The sequence below is a fragment of the Suncus etruscus genome, chromosome 6 (assembly GCF_024139225.1).
Source record: "Suncus etruscus isolate mSunEtr1 chromosome 6, mSunEtr1.pri.cur, whole genome shotgun sequence".
Lineage (NCBI taxonomy): Eukaryota > Metazoa > Chordata > Mammalia > Eulipotyphla > Soricidae > Suncus > Suncus etruscus.
In genome coordinates this window covers 100,619,550-100,634,562 of record NC_064853.1, presented here as the reverse complement: position 1 = coordinate 100,634,562, position 15,013 = coordinate 100,619,550, and the positions used below count along the sequence as shown (strand labels likewise).

Sequence of the window (15,013 nt, the reverse complement as noted above, 5' to 3'; positions counted from 1 at the left end):
AGCAAGCACTAAAAACTATTAGGTCAGTGAGGAATTCCTAGAAATAAAAGAAAACACATAAGATATCAAAAGGAACACAATTACAAACAGTGCTAAGGACATAGTGATAAAGAGGACAAGTAGTTAGGGCACTTGCCTTGCATGCAGCCTATCCATATGGGAGTATATATCCCTAGCATATGGGAGCATGGGAATATGGTCCTTGAGCCTACCAGGAGTAATCGTAGTGAACAGTCAGGGACTCCACAACTGAGCACCACCACTAGATGTAGCCCCAACACAAACAGTGTTTCATAGATGATATAAAGTAAAATCGGCTTAATTAAAACACACACACACACACACACACACACACACACACACACACACACACACACACACATCAGACCTCTTAAGAAACTGGGAAAGAATATATATTTTATTACCATATAAATATATGATATAAAGTATAGAAACTAAATTAGTAGTAAATAAAACAAGCAAAAATAAAAGAAAGCAGGGCTGGAGTGATAGCACAGCGGTCAGGCGTTTGCCTTGCATGCAACCAACACAGACAGCTGGCGGTTTAAATCCGGCATCCCATGTGGTCCCCCGAGCCTGCCAGGGTTGATTTCTGACCACAGAGTCAGGAGTAACCCCTGAACGCCGCTGGGTGTGATCCAAAAACCAATAAAATAAAATAAATAAATACAAAAGACCAATGAAATGAAGACCTGGACTTTTGAAAGAAAAATAAAATTAACAAACCTAAAGCTAGATGCAAAGAAAAACAGAAAAATCTAATAGTTTCAAATAAATTAAAGTTATATTGACAAATACCACAGGAATACAATAAATGCCACTAAATCAGAGAACTTAGAACTATTCCTGAACACATGAAGCCGGAAGCAAGCACTAAGCATCACGGGTGTGAAGTGAAATAAAAGAAGAAATGAAAATGAAAATAAAAGTTCCTTCAAACATCAAGAATATGAAGTAACTGTCTTCCTTCAGATATTTATTTCTCTCTCTGTACATGCTATTCCTCTAGTTTGTATTTAAGCACATTTCACTGAAAATTCATCTTGCTATACATCAGTTTAGGTATAGACTTGAGGTGAATGTGTCCCCCCCCAAAAAAAAACTTATATTCTGCCTAGTCTTACATAAGCTACCATAATTTATCTTGATTACCTTTATTCTATCACTATCTTAATTACTATACTATTTATATTCATTCAGCAAACTGATTTTTTTGTTGTTTGTGTTTATTGGCCACACCTGGTGATGCTCAGGGGTTACTCCTGGCTATGCAGTTAGAAATTGCTCCTGGTGTGGGAGACCATATGGGACGTCATAGGATGAACTGCAGTCCGTCGTAGGTGCGCGCAAAGCAGACACCTTACTGCCTGCGCCACCTGCTCCGGCCCCAGCAAACTGATTTTCAACTTTAAAAAATTTCAAAAGGGGCCGGCGAGGTGGCGCTAGAGGTAAGGTGTCTGCCTTGCAAGTGCTAGCCAAGGATCAGGACCACATTTAGATCCCCCGGTGTCCCATATGGTCCCCCCAAGCCAGAGGCAATTTCTGAGCGCTTAGCCAGGAGTAACCCATGAGCATCAAACAGTTGTGGCCCGAAAAAACAAAAAACAAAACAAAACAAAAAATTTGGGCCCGGAGAGATAGCACAGCGGTGTTTACCTTGCAAGCAGCCAATCCAGGACCTAAGGTGGTTGGTTCCAATCCCGGTATCCCATAAAGGTCCCCCGTGCCTGCCAGGAGCTATTTCTGAGCAGACAGCCAGGAGTAACCCCTGAGCACCACCGGGTGTGGCCCAAAAACCAATAATAATAATAATAATAATAATTAAAAAAAAATCAAAAGAGGCACCAGAGAGAAGGCATGGAGGTGGGGCATTTGCCTTGCACGCAGAAGGACGGTGGTACCAGTTCTGGATCCCATATAGTCCCCTGAGCCTGCCAGGAGCAATTTCTGAGCGCAGGGCCAGGAGTAACCTGAGTGCTGCCGGGTGTGACCCCCCCCCCCCAACAAACAAACAAAAATATTACAAAAAAAATTTTTTCCTAAAGAATTTTCAAATAGTGAGCAGACTTTACTACCTCAATATATAGACTCTTACTAGTATAACAGTAATAGTTATGAAAATCCAATCTAACTAAATTTAGTTTTGTATAAAAGGACTCCATTAGGTATCTTTAAATATAATGTTAGTTTTAACATTGTTGATCCTTTTCCCCCCATTCTTTTTTTTTTTTTTTTTTTTTTGGTTTTTGGGCCACATCCGGTAAAGCTCAGGGGTTATTCCTGGCTATGCGCTCAGAAGTCGCTCCTGGCTTGGGGGACCATATGGGACGCCGGGGGATCGAACCGCGGTCCGTCTCCTAGGCTACCCCCCATTCTTTTAACACTGACATAATTTCAGACAGAGAAAAAATTACAAGAACTATTTATGTAATATTCATTACTAATGCAAACAGAAAAGAAAGAATATGTTTTTATCTTTCCTTTACTTCTTTTTCTTTTTTGTTTTGGGGCCATACTTAGCATTGCTAGTGTTAACACCTAGCTTTGCACCCAGGAATCACTTCTGGAAGTGCTTGGGGGACTATATAGGATGCCAAGGAATAGAGCATGGGTTGGCTATTTGCAAGGCAAACAAGTTCATTACTCACTGCACCATCTTTCCAGCCCGCCTTCACAAATCAGAACTATTCACAAAGAATATTCAAATTACATATTATTCCTTTACTTCAACCCTCTCTAAACTTTTCACCTCATTTCAATAAAACAAATACACTGCAAAGAACCAATCACCTTTATCTTTTCTGTTTTTCTTTTGGACCCATCATTTTCTTTCTCTCCCTCCATAAAGTGCATATTGTACAAACTGTTTCAGTTTGAATGTTGCTCAAAGAAATTATCCAAAAGGTCTATAGGCAGCTATCCACAGAAATCCAATTATTTTCTTCAGTGCCATAATCTTCCACTACATGCCCATAAGATACTTTATTCAATCATTATTCTATACAAGCATTTAATTTTTTCCCAATATTTCACAATTACAAACAATATTATACTTGTGTAATGCTCTGAATTGGTTTTCTTAATTCTGGAGAGTATCTAACATGGTAAAAATTTTAAAAAAAGGGTGAATCAAAATATAAAAACATGGAGTCTAGATATATATTCCCAAGTCTCTTTCCATGAGTAATTAACTATTTGTTGTCAAGCAAGAAAATATTGTGTATTCCATGAAACCAAGTGAAAATAACATAAACTATAACTTTTATTAATCTCAGAGGAAAATGGTATTTACGTAAATTTTGCAACTTGCAGTTCTCTTTTCCATGTTTTTAAAAATCAGCTAAAATAGGCTAGAGAAACAGTATAGAAAGCTTGGCTAAGGCAAGCCTTTCAGTCCTTGCTATTAAATGATGCCACAGATATTGCCATCAAGTGTTTCTGGAGTGCCTTGGGTAATCTCTCAGCACCACAGAGCCCAAGAAGCAATGTAGTTTCATAGGCCCTCCCACTGAACAACCAGCAGAGTTGGCTGAGAATCACTAAAAGAGCCCCTGGGCTTCCTGAGACCTCTTAAGAGGAGAATCTCTACCTATACCAAAAAACAAACAAACCACCACCACCACCACCAACAACAACAAACAACAAAAACAACCCATGCAAATCCATATCAATCTGCTGGTAACAGTTTGGTCAAATATTTGGAACTATTTCTGAACATTTTTGACCTTTTGAAAAACGTGAGAAAAACAACAAGCCTTTTTCTGTATGCTTCACACATATAAAAATATTTTAAAATGCCTTTTTAAGAATTATTAAGAAAAAGAAAAAAAGGAAACTGTGAGAAAAGAATTTATCAAACTCAAAACAGAACCACCTACCCCCAAAAATGGTGGGGCTGTAGTAATAATACAGCTGGTAAGGTGCTTGCCTTACACACTACTGACCAAATTAAATCCCCAGCATCCCATATGGTCTCCTTAGCATAACAGGAGTAACCAACCCATGGGTGCAGAGCCAAGAGTAAAATGAGCAGTGCCCTCATGGGCCAAAAAGGAGGCACTCAAATCAAAACTTATTTACTGACTAAAAAAAAAGAAGATAATAACCAATAGCATAATAATAACTATAAGATATTGGATAAGTATTAAATATTCAAAATATGTAAGAATTTAAAGGGAAAAAGAGAGGGCAGGGCGGCAGGAAGGGAGGGAGAAAAGACATCAATAGCAACACAATAGTTGTTGGAGATTTTAACACCATTCTTTCAACTCTTGATAGATTAATCAGGCTAAAACTCAACAATATTTATGGCTTTGAGGGAAGAAATGAAAGAGAGGGGCTTAGTGGATGTGTGTGTGTGTGTGTGTGTGCGCGTGTGTGTATGGTTTTTGCCCCCAAAAGCTGAATACACATTGTACTTCAATACACATAGGACATTCTCCAAGATAGACCATATGCTGGGTCATAATAGAAATTATATCAACTCTCTTGTCAGACCATGATGCACTAAAATTGAACAGGGAAGAAGAAATAACTTTAACCTCTGAAAATTAAACAGCTCTACACTAAAAAAAATCAGTGGATCCAGAGGAAATCAAAGAATAAATGAAAAGATTCCTGAAAGAAATAAGAATGAACACATGAATTACCAGAATTTGTGGGACCCAGAAAAAATAGTACCAAGATGAAAATGTATATAGCTTTACAAGCATCTATCAGAAGGGAAGAAAGGGCCTACATAGATAATTTAATGGCATGGCTTAAGAAATTGATAAATGATCAATAAAATGAATCAAAGGAAGCAAGAGGAAGCAAATAATAAAATTTAGAGCAGAAATTAATGAACTGGAAAACTAAAAACAAACCAAAAAAAATCAATGGAATTAAGAGTTGTTTCTTTGAGGACTGGAGCAATAGCACAGCAGTGGGGCATTTGCCTTACATGCAGCTGACCCAGAACAGACCTTGGTTTGATCCCCAGCATCCCATATGGTCCTCCAAGCCAGGAGCAATTTCTGAGCACATAGCCAGGAGTGACCCCTGAGTATCACCGGATGTGACCTCCCCCAAAAGAAAAATAAGACTTGGTTCTTTGAAAAACTAAACAAGATTAGTAAACCATTAGCAAGATTCAGAAAGAAAGAGAGAGAATCTTAATAAGTTGAATCAGACAACAACAGATAATGTGTGAAAAAATTTCGGTTTCGCTATGGCCACAGAGAATGAATCAGGGGTTGGACAATCTAGGATGCCTGGAGTCCAGAGTCGGTCTTATGCCAGAGAACTTCAGGGATAAGGTCTCTTTGTATTTAGGACAATTTTTTTCCCCATTTTACCCATATTTTGCTGTGCCTATGCAAACAACAACACTTGCCACTCTCACACCATTAGTGCTGTATTTTTTTTTTTTTTTTTTTTTTTGGTTTTTGGTTTTTGGGCCACACCCGGTAACGCTCAGGGGTTACTCCTGGCTATGTGCTCAGAAGTTGCTCCTGGCTTGGGGGACCATATGGGACACCGGGGGATCGAACCACGGTCCGTCCAAGGCTAGGGCAGGCAAGGCAGGCACCTTACCTTTAGCGCCACCGCCCGGCCCCTGTATTTTTTTTTTTAACTCTTATCCTTTTCTTAAAAAAAGAAGAGCTTACTAAAGTTTCTGCTGGTGCTTCAATGAATTCATTGTGAGAAAATAGTTTTCAAATATATTCTTTCAACTTACTATTTTTTTAAAAAAAAACATGTTGCTTTTGGTCTTCCTAAAAATGTATTACTATCAGTTATGTCACCTATGTAATGCATTTTCTTTAATTAAATTGAAAAAAAAATTAAGTTGAATCAGAAATGAAAGGGGGCCATTTTGAATTAAACTGAGGAGAGTGGGCCCAGCTTGAAGAGGGAGGGACAAAGAAAAGAAAAGGAGAAAAAAAAAAAAAAAAAAAAAAAAAAGGACTGTTAACCAACAATGGCAGAGCATCTGTGGGTGGAATTTGGATTAAAAAAGTACAATTCTGAATTGACTGAGGTGAGTTGGCCCAGAAATGGCATAGCCAGGAAAATATAAAGAAGCAAACTATTGACCAACAGTGGCAGGAACAGCTGTGGGCTGTGGGTGGCATCTGGACTGAAAAAAAAAAAAGTGACATTCTGAATTGAACTGAGGTACATGGACCCAGCTAAGAGTGCAGCCAGGAGAGAAACAAAAAGACAATATGGTAATTATTTCCAAAGAAAACAGAGATGAGGATAAGGAGGACCTGTTTATGGCTAGAAATTTGCCACAAAAAATGGTGAATACAGTTAAGATAGAGAAGAGTTCACTATGATAATGATAGCTGGAACTGATCACTCTGGTAAAGAATTGGGTGCTTGAAAGGGATAACATACATAATACCCTTTCATTTATAATGCAAACCACAGTGTCAAAGGGGGGTGGTGGGTGAGATAGAGAGAGAGAAGTAAAATACTTGTTGCAGAGGCATGGGGTGGGGAGGATAGGGGAGGAAAACTGGAGACATTGGTGGTAGGAAATGTGCACTCATTAAGGGCGTGTACATTCTATGACTGAAATTCAATTATGAACAAATTTGTATCATAGTACTTATATATAAAGTAATTAAAAAATAAATAAAAAAGAGAAAGGAAAAATGTATCATAGAGGCAGGCAGGGTGGAAGCCAAGGGGCACTAGTGGCAATAAATGTGCCCTGGTGAAGGGACAGGAGTTGGACATTGTGAAATTGAATCTCTACCATGAAATTGTAACTCTTCAATTATTCAAAATAAATCTAAAAAAGAATATGCATACTCTATTACTGATAGATTGTTTTATACAATAACAAAATGCTGTCATCAATCAATCCCAATATATAGCATATGCACAAATAATCTTAAATGTTAATTATAAAAATATATAAAATTCAATAAATTTTCTCTCAAAAGTTAAAAATATTCAGAAAATTATTATGATGGCAAAACTGAACTTTAACAAAATGAAAACTTAAACAACTTAATTTTCTCAATCCAAAAAATAATTGCCATAATTCTAACAAAAATTATATATGACTAAGGTAAATGAAGTAAATGTGATACTACTGGACAGACAGGATCAATGGAAATCATTAATCCAACATTCTGTACCTCGACATCCTGAACACTGGATAAAAAAGTTGATTAAATCCAGAAGTGCGATGTCCCTGTCTTGTTTATATGATTCAATCCAGTCATCGACCACGGACTGTGGGAAAAAAAGAATTAAAACTTCAAAAACAATTGACATTACAACAAATAAATATTTTAATGTGATTTTTTTGGGCTAATATAAAAAGTAAATTACTTACCTGAAATTACTTTCCCATAGCCAAGTAATATACTAATTTTCTGTGTGTGTGTGTATTTTTAGGGGTATGTTTTGGATCATACATACGATGCTAGAAGGTTGCACCAGGCTCTGTGCTCACAAACAATTTTTTCAAGGGCCCAGGGACAAAATGGCATACTGGAAATCAAACCTAAGTTGGCTATGGACAAGACACAAGACCTACTCTATACAATTTCTCCAAGCCATGACTCCTCATTTTTATATTAAAAGTAAGGTCTAATTTTGAGTTTCTCCCAAATCAAGCAGAATATAATTTTCCTTTTACCAGTCCCAGAAATACAACAATTAGTGAATAACTAATAGTAATACTAAAAACATGACATGAAAAAACAAAGCACACAAAAGAACTTTATATTATAAATAGCTAAAACAGTCTAAGCTCATAAAAATAGATATACCAGTAATGCAGAAAAAGAATGCATATCATACTTAATAAAATTTGTTCCATTAGGGGGCGGGAAGGTGGCGCTACAGGTAAGGTGTCTGCCTTGCAAGCACTAGTGTAGGACGGACAGCGGTTCGGTCCCCTGGCGTCCCATATGGCCCCCCCAAGCCAGGGGCGATCTCTGAGCTCATAGCCAGGAGTAACCCCTGAGCATCAAAGGGGTGTGGCCCAAAAACAAAACAAAAAAAAACCCAAACAAAATTTGTTCCATTAATTTAAATATACTTAACTATAAGAGAATCGAAAATTAAATTATTCTACCAAGGGGAAAATATTAGTTATATTACTGAATGTCAAAAAATGTATTCAATAAGACTTATTAGGCAAGTTGAACTGAAAATTTCCAGGAGAATCAGGGATAGATAAAAATATTTAAAGGGGCCGGAGAGATAGCATGGAGGTAAGGCTTTTGCCTCTCATGTAGAAGGTCAGTGGTTCGAATCCCAGTGTCCCATATATCTCCTGAGCCTGCCAGGAGCGATTTCTGAGCGTAGAGCCAGGAGTAACCCCTGAGCGCTGCAGGGTGTGACCAAAAAGCAAAAGACAAAACAAAAAACAAAAAAAAAAATACAAAAACAACAACAACAACAATTAAAAAAAAATATTTAAACAGGAAAAACCAAAGACACATAGACTTGTTTTTAAAATAGGTAAGAAATTTCAATCCAAAAAGGAACAAGACAAATATGGTTCCTAACTATTCCGCTTTTCTGGGTATTGTTAGAAAATGTCATGAAATTTTTAGTTAATACAGAATTTAGAGAAATATTACTAAAGATAATTCTTCCCTTAGTTGTTAAGAAAAATTTAAGTGTCTCCTAAAATACTGCAAAAGAATAACAAGGAAAAGTTTGTTAAGTAGATAAGATAAATGTACCAAGAGATTATTTTTCTTTACTTTTTGTTATTTTAGCCACACCCCACAGTACTCAGACATTACTTCTTTTTTTTTTTCTTTTCCCACACCCTCAGGTATTACTTCTGGCTCTGAACTCTGAGACTACTTCTGGTGGGCTCAAGGGATCATATGAGGTGCCTGGTATCAAATTTGAGTCAGTCACGTCACATGCAAGGCAAGAACCCAACTCTCTAGCTCCAAATAAAAATTTTAGCACCAGGTAATATGCAAAAAAGGTAACTAAGTTGTAAAGAAGTAAGGTGCCTGCCTTGTGCAAGGCAGTCCTAGTTTTGATACATGGCACTGCATATGCTCCTATGAGCACCACTAGGCATGACCTTTAAGTACAGAGCCAAGCCCTGAGCATAAAGAAGTATCTTGTCTACTATGAAAAAAAAAATCTATTGAATAAATTTAAGACATAAAGTAATTAAAATTTATAAAATTTAAGGATATAAAAATTAGCAACAGCATTAAATTGGGGTATATTACCACAATTAGAGTTGCATTAATAGTCATTCCCATATACAAGCAAACCTAATGTGATTCCAGTTAGCAAATTTAAGACACTGATTTGCAACTACAGGCCCCAAGAATAGTGCCAATACACAAAAATTATCTGATCTATAGAAAAGAAAATAAAGCATAACTATAATAATAATTAAAATAAGGACCAGTGAAAATCCATAAGTGTAAAGAAGTACAGAACCATACATACAGCATTTCTTCCAGTTTCCTATAAAATCAGGAGAAATGTGAAATTAACAAAATAAAAACCAATAGCTTTCAGCTTAAGACACAGATCAATGAGTAAGAAACTGCTGTGTACCTAGCCAACTCATACTCAATCTTCAGCAACACATATGGCCCTTCCAAGCAGTGCTTGAGCACAGAGCCATCCATATGTAATCCCTGAGTACTAGAAAGTATCACCCCAAAAATAACAGTAACAATAGCATTAAGTTATAACAACAACAACAACAACAACAAAATCAACCGAAATTATACAATGAAGAGAGGAAAAGGAAGAATTAAGAAAGTTTACCGGGCCGGGCGGTGGCGCTCGAGGTAAGGTGCCTGCCTTACCTGCGCTAGCCTAGGAGACGGACCGCGGTTCGATCCCCCGGCGTCCCATATGGTCCCCCAAGCCAGGAGCGACTTCTGAGCGCATAGCCAGGAGTAACCCCTGAGCGTCACCGGGTGTGGCCCAAAAACCAAAAAAAAAAAAAAAAGAAAAAAAAAAAAAGAAAGTTTACCAAGGAAGTTGAGGAAATAGATAGCTCAAAGGGCTATTGTACAGTCATTTCATGTAGAAGGGCTAAATTAGTACTCCCTATGTACCAACAGATGTGGTTCCACTACTAAATAAAAACACAAAAACTTATCCCAATCCTAGGATAAAACCAAATATTTAAATTTCTAGTTTAATCCAAAACATTCTTGTCAAGAAATGAAAAATATTTAAAAACTTCAAGTACTGGGGCCGGAGTGATGGTGCAGAGGTATGGTATTTGCCTTGCAAGCTTCTGACCCAGGATGAACCATGGTTCAACCCCCCAGTGACCCACAAGGTTCCCCCTTGCCAGGAGCTATTTCTAAGCGCATAGCCAGGGGTAACCCCTGAGCATCAGCTGGTGTGGCCCAAAATAAAAACACAAACAAACAAACAAACAAAAAACCCTTCAAGTACCTAGGAACAGAAGAGCTAAACTATGAAAACTTCAAAAATACTGAAGAAATAGAAGACCTAGAAGATAGAAAAATATTACAGATAAATGAAATAGAACTGAGATCCAAAAGACAAATTCTCAAGTATATACAAACAACTAATCTTCAACAAAGGAGACAAATATGAGATGGGACAAGGAATGCTTCTTCAACACTGTGTGGGGAAAACTGGTCCAGTAGCAAGAGGAAAAAACTAATTTAAATCCCCGTCTTATGCAATACATAAAATACATGCAATATACAAATAAATACTTCAATATCAGATTTAAACATATATATATATATATATTGAGGAAAGCATAGGCAGAGATCATTACACTGACTCTAATGACATCTTCAAAGATAAACAAGTGATGATATTACTTTAAGAAGATACTGCACTATAAAAGAAAGGCTGTCCAGAGCTGGTGAGATAGGCAGATGAGGCTGCTTGCCATGCACATGGCTGAACCAGATTAGACCAATGGCACTCTATAGTACCCCAAAGAGTTCTAGGAATAAGCTCTATGCCCCAAAGGGTGAGACAAAAGATGAACAGAAAAAAGAAGAAAAGAAAAACAATGACCAAAATAAAGAGACCACAAACTGGGAGAAATGACTTGCCCAATACTCATGTAACAAAGGCTTACTATTCAAGATAAATAAACCATGTGGTAAACAAGATAAAGCCAATCAAATCCATCAAAAAAGAAAAGGAGGAAAGTAATAGAAGCTTCCTGAGGGAAAATAAAAGACAGAGAGCTAAAAGGAAGGCAAAAAAAAAAAAAAAAAAGAATTACAGCACTATTCATGAATAACTAACTACTACCATGTAAGAAGAGACTAAATCAAATCAGTGCTACTACATATATGATCTGGAGAGATAATGCTGAGAAGAATCAATCCGAAAGAAAGGAAGAGGTTCAAAATAACCTTTCACATATGTGGATATAAAGAAGCTTAGTAAAGGAATAACAAATCACCAAAGGCAACAGAACCTGAAAATTGGTCACAAAACTAAGTGTAAGATATGGGTACACTGGCGGGGGGTGGGGGGCACATGGTGTTGAAAAACTGAATGCACAAAACCCTATGATTAACAGTATTATGCAGTGGTCCTCAAACTATGGCCCGCGGGCCACATATTGTATTTGTATCTGTTTTGTTTCTTCATTGTAAAATAAGATATATGCAGTGTGCATAAGAATTCATTCATAAGTTTTGTTTTTACTATAGTCAGACCCTCCAATGGTCTGAGGGACAGTGAACTGGCCCTGATTAAAAAGTTTGAGGACCCCTGAATGGCAATTAAAATTGTGTAAGAGAAATATCTTTTTTTTTTAAATTTTGAGAGTATCATTTTAAGTGACTAGAAACTACTGTGTGATATTTATATATTCATGCTTAAACATGAGAGTATCTTGGGCTGGAGAGATAACATGGAGGTAAGGCGTTTGCCTTGCATGCAGGACAGCGGTTCAAATCCTGGCATTTGATATTGTCCCCCGAGCCTGCCAGGAGTGATTTTTGAGCATAGAGCCAGGAGTAACCCCTGAGCGATGCTGGGTGTGACCCAAAAACAAAAACAAAAAAAACCAAAACAAACAAGAGAGCATCTGAGGAGAAATTGATAGAAGAGTTCTTTTTACTTGTATGAAAATCAAAATGTGTTTACTTAAATGGTATCGTCTATTACTAAGCTTAAATTGTATGTAATAATAACATGTGGGTCACAAAAATTTGTTTTAAAATAAACAAGAGTAATGAGTGTGGTATTGGAATTATGTTCATGAGAAGCCATCATTAACATATTGTAAGTCATAGAAAAACAATTGATAAAAAAGGAAACAAAAAATAAAATGCCGTCATTATCAGTGTTTTATTTGTACACTTAATTTTATAGGTCTGTCAGAGCATAAAAATATCTTGGTGGAAAACGATTCCAAGTGAAAGAGGAGTAAGAAGATAAAGTTCTATCATCTTCCTAATGGGAAGGAGGATAGATATTATTATACATTTGTCCAAAACCACAGGTTACATAATAAGAAATGAATTCAAAGGCAAACAATGAACTTGTTATTAATGTGTCAATGTCCATTCATGCATACTGGAAAATATTCTTCTAGTAAGTGATGTGGATAATGGGAAAACTATGCAGGGGGAGGGGAAAGGAGAGATTGTCCCACATGTAGATGAGACATCTGTCACTTCCTCTCAACTTAATTGTAACCTAACACTGATCTACAGTATTTTTAATACTGTACACAATATAAAGACAAATAATACACAAATATAAAGACCTTGTCTATAGCAGCTAGAACCAGTTTCCAACCTACAGAATATATAACAGTATTGTAAATCATAACTGAAACACAATTGTAACTTCTGCATTAAATATACAGCAAAATAGCATTAACAGCAATTCATGGCACCATAAAAACATTGTCACTATTTTTCCTTTGGTACTACCATATTTTCCAGCATATAAGATGGCTTTTGAAAAGAAAAAGTCAACCGAAAATTGGCAGGGGTCATCTTATATGCCGAGTATATCCCGAAAAACGTTTCGATATGCTGCTAAACGAAAATTGTCTGGAAACTGCCACGAAACAAATTTTCCAACTCGATCCTGCACCAATCACTGCAAGGCTGCTAGGACTGCCTGTCTAACTCGGCCAATCCAAGCAGGCTTTTTATGCATGCAAATTATACAGTGTTCTGTACCGAATCTACACTGTAAAAAGCCTGCTTAGATTGGCCAGAGTCAGAGAGAAGTCTAAAATTAGGGGGTCGTTTTATACGCCTGGTCATCTTATACACCGGATAATATGGTACATTAAAAAAGTTTCAAGGACCTTCTGCCTGCTGCTCTACCACTCCAGGTAAGGCTTGACTCCCATTGCCATCACTATATTAACTTCAAAATAGGAAGTACAGCCTCTCTTTACTTAGATGCCAGGAGCCTCCAAATCTGACCTGTGTCAGATTAAGATTCCAGGCTGCATAGTGACCACTTGACAGAGGTGCTCAACAAATTACACGCTGCTTATAGTTAAGTTTCCTGGCATTTAGGGAAGACAGGCAGAAAAGAGAGCAATATCCAGCCTAATCACACAGCATCCTCCATGGGGGTTCTAATTACAAAGACTCAACAGAAAAACACTAGAATACAAATGGGGTAAACATTAAAAGTCCACCAAGTTCAATAAGCAAAAATAAACATTAGCAGAGATATAAACATTACTAGCCAGCTCAGTAAATCTTGAAAATACTTTAGTGACATGAAGAAGATGCTTAATGAACTGGAAACGATGGTACAGAAAGTCAGAAAAGCACAAGAAAATATATGGGTTGAAATGGGGGAAAAAAAAACCCTACTATAATCAGAAATTAAGAACATGGTGGTGATATAAAAATCTCAATAGATGGGCCAGAGAAATATCACTGAATTAGCCTTGCACACTGCAGACCCAGGACTGATGGTGGTTCAATTCCCAGCATCCCATATGGTCCACTGAGCCTACCAGGAGTGATTTCTGAGCACAGAGCCAGGAGTGAGGGCCGCTGAGTGTGACTCAAAAGCCTATATATATATATACACACACACATATACATATATATACATATATATATACACACATGTATGTATGTATGTATGTATATGTATGTATCTATCAATATATAGAAGATCTGAATGGTAGAATACCAGTTGAGCAATTATCAAGGACTTCCTTCAAGAGTAGAAAGAAACATGAGAAATAAACAGAACAGGAGCACAGAATGGAAATAAGAAATGGTCAGCCCTAAATATCCAAACCATTGCCAATCAAGAGACCCAGACAATACAAACAAGCTATACAAAATGGACCTGTTATGCTAGCAGTCTAGAAAGCTAAAGATGGAGGTAGAGGATGCATACTGGGAACTATGGTAGAAGGAGGTCAACACTAATGGTGGGAATGGCTCTAATTCACTGTCACTATGTTACTGAAAACCAACTGTGAAAAACTTCTAAAAGAAAAAAACAATATAGCAGAAATGATTTGCATTTAGCTCATTTGAACTGAAAAATTTACCCAAAGGATACATATGGTCTGCTGGCAAGGTTGCAATATTGGAGTGTTCTCTAATAAACACAACAACTTTGGATAGGAACCTCTAGAATCTTAAAGACTCTATCATAGACCCTGTCCCATAACCTGCGCAAATACCAAGATCGCTAGCTACAGTGGCTTGATTTTCTCACACACAATTAGAGGAAAGTTTCCTGGCACCACAAAAAAGCCTTTGGGATGGGGTAAAGAGCATATATGGAGCCAAGGGTTGATCCCATGATGGTATGCTTCAAGGATGGAGAAACCCTGAATCTCTTGGGCCACGGGAATTCCCTTTCTTCCCCAATGATTACTGTGCCTATTCAAAAAAAAAAAAAAAAAAAAAGTGGGGTAACGCCAAACCCTTCCACTCCAGCACCCTTAACTTTTTATTGTTTTGTTTTGATATGGTAGATTTTTACTTTATTTCCCTTCTCTTTTTTCTTTCATTTTTCTCTTTCTTTTTCACTC

General features: G+C 37.2%; 1 protein-coding gene across 1 annotated transcript in view; it reads right to left on the bottom strand.

Moving 5' to 3' along the window:
• Positions 1–15,013, bottom strand: part of STAG1 (stromal antigen 1) — a 363,983-nt gene that overhangs the window by 178,938 nt on the left and 170,032 nt on the right. Inside the window, exon 5 of the mRNA XM_049775919.1 lies at positions 7,158–7,254. Within this exon, the coding sequence (XP_049631876.1) occupies positions 7,158–7,254 (97 nt within the window). The remainder of the gene's footprint in view (positions 1–7,157; positions 7,255–15,013) is intronic.